General features: G+C 39.7%; 1 protein-coding gene across 2 annotated transcripts; it reads left to right on the top strand.

The window, feature by feature from the left end:
- Nucleotides 1-654: 654 nt before the first annotated feature.
- On the top strand, nucleotides 655-8809 carry mat1a (methionine adenosyltransferase I, alpha). 2 transcript variants are annotated; one of them, XM_046070741.1, is made up of 10 exons: nucleotides 655-855; nucleotides 2953-3030; nucleotides 3160-3282; nucleotides 3372-3484; nucleotides 4850-4993; nucleotides 5675-5800; nucleotides 5905-5997; nucleotides 6101-6283; nucleotides 6364-6497; nucleotides 7219-8809. In XM_046070741.1, exons 1-10 carry the CDS (start codon nucleotides 789-791, stop codon nucleotides 7319-7321), a joined length of 1164 nt encoding a protein of 387 aa, XP_045926697.1. In that variant the 5' UTR covers nucleotides 655-788; the 3' UTR covers nucleotides 7322-8809. The 2 variants fall into 2 exon arrangements, with proteins under 2 accessions (XP_045926697.1, XP_045926698.1); XM_046070742.1 differs by lacking the exon at nucleotides 7219-8809 and having other exon boundaries at nucleotides 6364-6501.
- Nucleotides 8810-8830: the final 21 nt, after the last annotated feature.

The following is an 8830-nucleotide window of genomic DNA, read 5'->3' as shown; positions in this document are numbered from 1 at the left end:
ACCATTGCAATGTACTATAATGCTAGACTAATAACAAGGTCCCCAATTTAAGATGTTCCTGCTCCCACCCAAGAAGCATTGTGCCCTAAAGCAGAGGTGATGAATGTAAACACACACTCAAGCATCATAATGTACACAAGGGGTTAACAAGCAGTTTCCACCAACTGAAATGCCCTCCCATCATCCACTCCCCCTGGAATGGACTGTCCCATGGATTCACATGACATATTGTGTGTGTGTGTGTGTGTGTGTGTGTGTGTGTGTGTGTGTGTGTGTGAGTGTGTGTGAGTGTGTGTGTGTGTGTGTGAGTGTGTGTGTGTGTGTGTGTGTGAGTGTGTGTGAGTGTGTGTGTGAGTGTGTGTGTGTGTGTGTGTGTGTGTGTGTGTGTGTGTGAGTGTGTCAGTGTGTGTGAGTGTGTGTGAGTGTGTCAGTGTGTGAGTGTGTGTGTGTGTGTGTGAGTGTGTGTGTGTGTGTGTGTGTGTGTGTGTGTGTGAGTGTGTGAGTGTGTGTGAGTGTGTGTGAGTGTGTCTGTGTGTGAGTGTGTGTGTGAGCGTTCTCTTAGCCATATATATTGAGCCATGTGGACACAGACGTGGAGTTTTGTAGGATAGACTTTGTATTGGCTGCAGGGCTGTTGGCCACGCTTTCTTCATTTCTCTCTTAGGGAGAACCAGCAGGAATATAAAGTAGCCTTCCAATCTCTCTGGACTGCTTGTTGGTGGGAACTGAGGAACCTTTTTCTCCCTGAGAGTACTGAGTCTTGCTGAGTACCTGGCCCCGTAGAAAAAATGAGTGATATACTGGAAGACGGCTCTTTCATGTTCACGTCGGAGTCCGTAGGAGAGGGACATCCAGGTGAGTTTTCAATCGGCTTTACCTACCTGTGTGTGAAACTGGGATGCTGAAAATGAACTGTATTAAAGTGTTTACTACAAGATATTTCACAACTTGTCTTCACTTCACACTTTGTTGTGTTCATTCTTTCTTATACATTATACATACATACTTGGGTTTATTTAGAAACTGGTTTATTTGGAGAAACATAGACATGCATATAACTAAACTCTCAGCAAGTTGAACTATATGTCCAAAATAACTCCACAGTGCTGTGTATTTACTCGACAGGCATGGTCGGTATTTCATTCACAGCAACATGTGTTTACTGCACCTTGCTGTCACTCTCACTTGTGGGCAGCAGGACGTGAATGTGTGTGTGACAGACTGATGTAACGTTGCACTCTGAAGAAAAAGTGACCAACAAAAGAGAGGGCAGAGTGACATGTGAGCTCCACGATGGTTCTGGGATAGTGAGTGATGGCCGTCGAAGTCAATCCCATTTGGCAGCACACAAGTCCCACTATTTAGCATTTATAAGCAACATTTACTAAATGGTTTATAACACGCTATTATGTAGTTGTAAGCAGATGTAAGTGTTTATTAATGTATTTGTCAATAACAATAACTCTTCCAGTGGATGGCCATAAGCAGAGGCAGGTGTATAAGTAGATAATGACATTTTAGTGAAATAGAGTTACTACAAGACAATTTGTCTTCATAGTAGAAGCTATAATTGCCGACAAATAATGTATATTTAAAAAACACAGTATTTACACTACATTACAGTGTGTTTTACTTTCATTTATTAAATGTTTGTATATTGCTTATAAATGCTAAATGTGGGAGGGTTAAAGTAAATACCCAGATGTTCTGTACACATCTGGCAAAGCTTGTTTAGCTTAAAACTTAACAATGAAAGTTAAAATGTACCATACCCTACACTGCTGCGCCTCCCCCTTGTCAATGTGTTGTAATCCTTTCACAAGTATGTAACCTTACAAAGTCCCCTGTGCTAAATCAATAATCAGTGAACCAGTTATGAAGCTTCACAGATAATGGCAGAATGTGACAGCTGTGAGATTACGTGACACCACACTGGTAAAAAATAAATTACTTTGATATTGATTCAGAGAAATGTATAAAATTTTGATTGATTAAATTTAAAGAAAATGTTTAATACATGGCAAAAATACATATATGTATATAAATATCATATCACATTCCATAGATCACAGAGTAAACATTACTTAAAGTCTTTTAGGTTTTAAAAGGCATTGTAAAAGACAAATACTATTTTTGTTTATTATAATCCACATGTCAATGTGTTCATGTATTTATCTTCTTACAACCTCACTGTGTCGTTAGAAGCTTTCTTTTAAAAGACTATCTTGATACTGGATTCTGTATTTTCTCATCATTAAATAATAAGTGCAGCTTATATGAAGCCAGATTCTGATTATAGAAATCAGAAGATTGTACATCCACAGAGGTGTGTGGCCTTGGGAGAGGGCTGCAGCACACACCTTTTGATTTGATAACACTCCTCGAGGTCTGGGCTTTTCCCACAGATAGTGGCCTTTTTTGGGGTCAGACCTGTGACAAAGATAGTAGTTCCACCCTGCAGACTGAAAACCAGCTGCAAAGTCAATTTGAGTAAAGATAAAAAAAACATTTTAGGTGCATTTTGAAGCTCCATGCCTGAGAAACTGTGTTAAAAACAAAATGTTTGGGGTTTCTCAGTGTTGCAACCACCAGATGTTGTTTCTGATGTAACCTGTGTGTTGCGTTGCTTCAGCAGGGATGCAGAGAGAGATGAATGGAGTGGTTTGTGAGGCATTGTCCTGCTGCTGCACTCAAATCCAACTAAAACCCAACACACTTCCTGTTTGAAATATTAGCCTGAAACCTTTTAGACAAATATTTATAAACGTGGCCTCTCCAGCTAACAGCTCCTGTTGTAATATTGTGCAAAATTTACTATAATAATGCTATAATATGTCATTTTTTTTTACTGCCTCCAAAGCTCAGATATCTCAGATAAACAGGCCTAGAAATCTAGGTGCAATTATAAACTAAAATCACATTTCTGATCTGACTTTTTGCTTTTCTCCACAGACAAGATATGTGACCAGATCAGTGATGCTGTGTTGGACGCTCACTTGAGACAGGACCCCGATGCCAAAGTGGCCTGTGGTGAGTAAACTATAAATTCAGATGCAGATCATGTCATTTTTTTTGACAGTGGCAATCAGCTGTTTCCAGGTAATCAAAGTCTAAAAGTAGACAGCAGTGCCCAACATCGTTTGTTGATCATTTTGACAGAGACGGTGTGTAAGACTGGCATGGTGTTGCTCTGTGGTGAGATCACGTCGCGGGCCAACGTGGACTACCAGAAGGTGGTGAGGGACACCATCAAACACATCGGCTACGATAACTCTGACAAAGGTGAGAAAATAACAGTAGAAATGGGGGGAATATAGAGGCTGTGCTGTCAGCGTTTCCTCTTAACGTTCCTGCTCACTATCCTTCTGTAGGTTTTGACTACAAGACGTGTAATGTGCTGGTGGCTCTGGAGCAGCAGAGTCCGGACATCGCTCAGGGAGTCCATGTTGACAGACAGGAGGAGGACATTGGTGCAGGAGACCAGGTAGGACTGTTGCAATGTGTCCTTTGGCTCATGTTGGCTCAGGGGACTGGGTGACAGTGGTAGACGTCAAAGCTGTCTACACATACGATCTAGCTCTACACATACGATCTAAAACTAGCAAGTCGACAACTCAAACATCAAGCAAGTGTGACAACACAAGACACACCAATATTACTTACTAGACCAACTGTGTACACAGAAAGAATGCCAGCTCACCATAAGTGTCTTTCTGTTTGATTTCACAAAGCTCTCACCAAGTTCTGGGAGCCTCTTGCTTGGTCACTCTCTTTTTCTCTTGGCAACTGTCCTGCATCCTGTGAGCTTTTTAGCTCATGCCAACATTTAAAATCTAGTCCGGTCTCTTACTAGGTCACTCTCTCTTTTTCTCTTCCTCCTTCAACGTCTTCTTCAGTCTCTACACAGCCTATGCCGAGCTACCAAGCTAGCTTCTTCCAAAGAACTTACATTGCACATGATATACTTTTTGCTTCTTCTTATAGCTTGCATGCGGAAGAGTTGTGTTGGTGCCATAAACCATTACCCCGTTGTCATGACTAATGTCCTGCCTGGGATTCCAAAGTTACATATCGCAGTAGCAGTGGAGCTAGTTTCAAAAACTTCATTTAGCTATTTTAGGCCAATGGACCCCAACCTAGGGGTCAGGCCCCTCCTAAGGGTCACAAGATAAATCTGGGGGGTCGTGAAATGATTAAAGATTGAAAAACAAAGTTACTAGTTTGCTACACAAATTTGTAATTATTTTTGGGACTTTTCTTTAGTATTAGCTTTTTTTGTGATATATTGGATAATTTGGCCCCTTAGGGCCTTAAACAGTTATTTAAAGGAGATCAAATGAGACGTTTTGAGGAGAAAACATGCTTTGATGGAACTGCTAACAACTCAAAGACATCTGAAACATGACAAGAGGCCCAGACTAGACAACTTTTTTATATAGGAGGTCACAAGTCAAAAAGCATTGGAACCACTGGTTTAATCTAAACAATATATTGTATTTTATAAGATTATCATATGTTTTTTATGTAAATTCTTAATCTGAAAAAGTAACTATAGTAACTATAAGTAAAATTTTCCCTCTAAAATGTTGTGGAGTTCTTATTTTATATGAGTCCTTATACCTTATTTTACTGGATTTTAATTATATCAATACAATACTGATATTATATCAATATAACCAGCTTTAGTTTACCCCTCACGGGCCGCAGTGTAACACAGTGCATATTAATATTTTGTTGTCTACCTTTTTGTTACACATTTAACCAGCATTACTATTCACTGCTGATATGTGTCACTATGCTGTAGTTTGCATCTTTCTTTCCTTCCTGTCTCTCTGTCTCTGCTCTGCAGGGTCTGATGTTCGGCTACGCCACAGATGAGACAGAGGAGTGCATGCCTCTCACCATCGTCTTAGCCCACAAACTCAACGCAAAAATGGCTGAACTCAGACGCACCGGCAACATCCCCTGGCTGCGTCCCGACTCTAAAACACAGGTGAGGTTGTGTATTTCAACACAAACGGAAACAACACCACAGCAGTCTTTCTATGAATTAGTTTATTGTTTCCACTTTGAATGCCTTCCAAGAGACTTATTTTGGTGCCAGCAGACAGAATCGGATCAACAGTGGCTACTGCAAGTACTTAAGATAAAGCTCTCTGTGTAGAAATAATAGACTTTTGAGTGATTTAGAGGCAGTTAACCACTGACTGCAACATTAAGTGTCTAATGCCTTTGTGTCCCGGTTCAAACGTAGGTTTGTTAGAACATCCAGGTAACACAGAGGTTTAGATTTATCCCGGATTGAACTGAGCACACATTTTTACTACACCAAAGAAGTTCAACAAGTTCATGTTAGTTTGTTAATTCATTAATTAAATTGAACTGAAATTTACTGAACCTTAAAATGAAGGAGAGCTCGCTTTTATGTCCTCTTTGCCATTACAGTATTGAACAAACTGCCTTGCTGACTATGTTGTGTGCTGGAATATATGAATATTATTCACAAGGACTCTAGTATTTTCTTTATATCTGTGTGGTTCTATGTTGAACTGGCTGTGAAAACAAATCTCCCTCTAGGACAATAAAGTCTAAAATCTAAATTGTAGATTAGGAGAGTAATTATGACAACTTCCAAAATTGCACACCATCTTTTGACTTCATGTCTGTCCCACAGGTGACAGTACATTATGACCAAAAGGACGGAGCTGTGATCCCCAAGAGAGTTCACACCATCGTGATCTCTGTCCAGCATGATGACTGCATCTCTCTGGAGGAACAGAAGATGGTCCTCAAGGAGAAGGTAGAGCCTCACAAACACAATTAACTGGTATCAGACTAATGTAATGTAGGATGAAATTAAGTCATATCTTTGGTTCATGATTCATGTTGGATCGATTCTATCAGGTGATTAAAACCGTGGTTCCTGCTAAATATTTGGATGACAAGACCATCTACCACCTCCAGCCAAGTGGTCGCTTTGTCATTGGAGGACCCCAGGTGACCATCACACGCAAGCTGCTTATTTCATATAAAAAACAGATTTACAACTTAAAAAGTCACTTCAGTTTGCTCATCTTCCCCTCCTTTTTTTGCCCAACAGGGTGATGCTGGTGTGACAGGCAGGAAGATCATTGTAGACACATACGGAGGGTGGGGAGCTCACGGGGGCGGTGCTTTCTCTGGCAAAGACTTCTCAAAGGTGGACCGCTCAGCTGCTTACGCTGCTCGCTGGGTGGCCAAGTCTCTGGTCAAAGCAAAACTTTGCAGGAGAGTTCTGGTTCAGGTGTGTGTGCAGCTTCATTCATTCACTGACCAGCATTTGAATTATAAACATGTGCTGATCTACCTGTCTGTGTGTTACAGGTGTCTTATGCTATCGGAGTAGCCCAACCTCTGTCTATCTCTGTGTTCACTTATGGTTCCTCCCAGAGAACAGAGTCAGAGCTGCTCCACATTGTTAACAAGAACTTTGATCTGCGGCCAGGAGTCATTGTCAGGTGAACATGCAAATATATGACCTCTGTGTCCCCCACGTGAAAGACTGCTTTATTTAAAGGCGCTGTGTGAAGATTTTTTAAGTGATAAAAGCATTTTTCATATTAGCCAGATGGCGGAAGTTTTTTGTTTCTGGAAAATTTGTGAAGCCTGTGTGTGTGCGGTTTCCTTCTGCCGCTGCATTTTTTATATTACCACTAGGGTGCACTAAAGTTGATAGTCTTTGTCTTTAGTATTTGTAGCATTTCCCTATTTAACTATTTTGCAGTGATGTCTGTGTGTAATTACAGATTATTATTATGGGGACAAGTATTTAGTACAAACTGGATGCCACATACCACAACATTTATAGTTTAGCACAAAACACACGCAAAATAAAATAATCATCAAACTAAATAACAAGCTCCAGATCATAAATGGCTACATGAACGATCCCTCAACGTCATTTTAAAATGATCCTGGTCATGATACATTTTAAGTTCTGTGAGTTCCACATATTGTTATCCAGAACAGAAAATGCCTGATTTTGATACATTTTCCATTCATGAGTATGTAGAAATATTTTGGTCTGCAGATGTGATACCAATAAGAAATACGGCAAATTAAAAATGGACAACCACAACTACAAATATAGAATTAAAACAACAACACTGGTGTTATCCTGTAATGTGCTTACGGTCCTTCCTCACCTCTGATGTTGCATTTCTTCTGTATCCTCCCCAGGGAACTGAACCTGAAGAGGCCGATCTACCAGGAGACAGCCTCTTATGGCCACTTTGGTCGCTCAGAGTTTTCTTGGGAGGTCCCCAAAAAGCTTGTCTTCTAAATATCCACCTGCTTGTCCTGATCGACTCACCTGGAGGCTGAACAAGATGCCTTTTCATGGGCTACAACTGCCTGATTGGACATTGTTTTAATAGGAAGAACTAAAGCCAAAGTTAGGTATAAGTCAGCTTTAAAGAGGGGAGAAGATAATTATATGACATATAATGGGACACTCTCCCAATGAGGACATGTGAGTAACCAATCCTTTCCCTCCTGTCCTTTTCTAACCCACAACACATCCAATTATTGGTGCTTTAGAAATATACATACAATCACTTGATAACTTACAATGAAGGAACACCACAGCAAATAAAATACTCTCAAGATAAATACTTCTACCCCACTAGAAGCAATAGTGTTTTACCTCAAAAAGCTGTGAATGTTGCTTTATGTGACCAGGATAACGTACAGAGACAACCTCAGTACTTCATTTACAAAATCAACAACAGCAAGCATTTCATCAGTGACTATCGTATCAAAGTGTAATTATTGGTCAACCAAAGGCTTGGCTTTAGAAAAAAAAATGAATCTTTTTGCCATGACTGTAAAATTCTTTTTCTAAGTCTCATTATGTAGTGTGTGCAACGGGAAGCTGTTTGCTCCGTTACGATCACCACTGTACAAGAAGAGAGGTCATCTCTTATCTCTTAGACTCATACTGCTCTTCTTTTCTGTCATACTTTCAGCCCTGTTTTATTCTAATATCAATATCACTTTTATTGCAGCTCAACTGGTGGCTGATTTGTATCTTTATCTTTTTTTTTTTTTTATCTTTTTAAAGTCTTTTTTTTGTTTTGTTTTTTTATCCTTCAGGGCAGGCCTGCTGCTGTGACTGGGTCTGTGAATGTGTCTCTTTTTAGCAAATAACTAAAATTCTTTCGTAACTCTGACTTGATCTCTTCTGTCTTTGTAGTGAATTACCAAGCTGCAAGCTGTTGAGACTAAAGTATTTAGTAGACTACTGATGCATTTTTCCACTTTTATAAGCCTATGCTAATCCACGTTAATATCTGACTGAATACTTCTCCTCTTATTTTATACAGCCTGCTTCTTCTATATCATTTAGATATTTTGCTTAAGTTTGCTCTATCTAAACACATCTGTTGTCTCCTTACACTGCAGCTCTACATTACAGCAGAGATCCTTCTCCATGTATTTCGAGGGAAAAAGGGAGTGTTTATTAAAATATTTTTCACAGGGCATTTACAAAAAATAAATTTAAGTCAGCTTTCCCCATTGCTTAACACAAATTATTTGATCTTATTTCCTTCTGAAACACTTCTGATGGGTGTGAGGAAGTGTAAACAGTACTCGCCTCAAAACGTCATGTGGTGAGCGTAACGAGCTGTGTCATCTACAGCCCGCATTGTTTTTGTAAGGGGGGGTTTTCCTCTATTTAATGTGTTGATCTGGGTCATCTTCTGTCAACTTTGTTGGCAAGAGAAACTGGACAATGTAAATAATTAAACAATAAAGAAAATTAAAGATATAAACTGTTGTCTGGCCCTTT

This window comes from Micropterus dolomieu, linkage group LG15, assembly GCF_021292245.1.
Source record: "Micropterus dolomieu isolate WLL.071019.BEF.003 ecotype Adirondacks linkage group LG15, ASM2129224v1, whole genome shotgun sequence".
NCBI classification, from domain to species: domain Eukaryota; kingdom Metazoa; phylum Chordata; class Actinopteri; order Centrarchiformes; family Centrarchidae; genus Micropterus; species Micropterus dolomieu.
This window is presented reverse-complemented; position numbering and strand designations above follow the sequence as displayed.